Consider the following 1,296-nt stretch of genomic DNA (forward strand, 5'->3'; position numbering starts at 1 on the left):
TCGAGTATAATTCACCACAAGATCGTGATTCATGACAGGGCACATCTCCTGGGCAGTGACAGGTGGGTACAGAAGAATCTCCACGGGTCTTGACTTTCTATATATTTTACAGAAACAAAAGGAGTAGCAAGGAAGATGATGCAAAACAATGGAGTGATATATGCCGAATTCCTCTGTATCCGATGGACTCTAGTTACACCCATCATGAACGCTTAATTACTCATGTCCGTCTAGTATATAACTTAACTTACTCGGCATTTGCATCACAGGGCGATTGTGCATGCTGTACGTGTGCTGTGTGCATGTACGCATCACTCTGCCGCGTTGGCCTTGTGGCGCCGATGCGCGGCGGAGACGGCCGTCTTCTCGACGACGAAGAGCCTCTTGAAGATCCTCATGAGCAGCACCCAGCTGCCGCTCCGGCGGTAGTACTGCCCCGTCGCGCCGGCCCTCGACGACGCCCGCAGCATCGGCGCGCACCCGCGCCCGCGCTCCCCCGCCTCCGACTCCGTGTCCGACAGCTCGTCCAGCCCGCACGCCGCCGCCGTCTTCTTCGGGCAAGAACCGGCGCGCCGCAGCGCCTCCAGCTCCTCGTTGAAGTTCTCCCACAGCTTGTCCATCTTGTCCTCGCCGTCCGCGCCGGTAGCGCGCACGACCGCCCCTTCTTCATCCGCTTCTCCTCCCCTCTCCCCCTTGGACCGTCGTCCGGCGGCCGAGTCCGACGACGTGGGCTCTTGCTCTTCCATGCCGTCGGCGGTTCGGCGGCTCACCACGGCCGCCACCGGTGCAACGGCGACGCCGTCGCCGGGAAACCAGAGCGGCGAGGAGGCGAAGTGGGGGAATGGGAGAAGGCGGCGGTGGTGATGTAGGAACAGTGGCTCCGCATGCTCTGCCGCGGCGGCCGTTGTAGGGAAGGTGAAGTCGTCCATCGCTGGACGCGGTCTCTCTATAGATAATCAGCACCTACCTCGCTGTTGCTGCTCGTCTGCCTGGCTGTTGGTTGGGACAAGGATATGAAGCGAATGTGAATCCGGTTGGCTCGTGCCACTGCTAGCTCTCTGCCGGTGGTACTTGCTACGAGTGCTCTAGAGCTGGAGTACTATTTTACTAGTTGCCAGGTCAATATATACATACTCCTTTCATTTTTTTATACAAGGCCACAAACTCATATTACACATATCAAGATAAAATTTAATGACTGCTTTATGTCAACTTTTTTCTTGTTAACCGAGGTCATTAATACATCATAAGCATGCAACGAATGAATGGGAAGAAAATAGTTGAGTGTCATTATGA

The 1,296-nt window shown here is 55.6% G+C and overlaps 1 protein-coding gene across 1 annotated transcript; it reads right to left on the reverse strand.

Moving 5' to 3' along the window:
• On the reverse strand, positions 1 to 1,061 carry LOC119355204. The gene has a single exon (XM_037621984.1). It carries the CDS (start codon positions 927 to 929, stop codon positions 312 to 314), a length of 618 nt encoding a protein of 205 aa, XP_037477881.1. The 5' UTR covers positions 930 to 1,061; the 3' UTR covers positions 1 to 311.
• Positions 1,062 to 1,296: the final 235 nt, after the last annotated feature.

The sequence above is a fragment of the Triticum dicoccoides genome, chromosome 2A (genome assembly GCF_002162155.2).
Source record: "Triticum dicoccoides isolate Atlit2015 ecotype Zavitan chromosome 2A, WEW_v2.0, whole genome shotgun sequence".
Taxonomy (NCBI): domain Eukaryota; kingdom Viridiplantae; phylum Streptophyta; class Magnoliopsida; order Poales; family Poaceae; genus Triticum; species Triticum dicoccoides.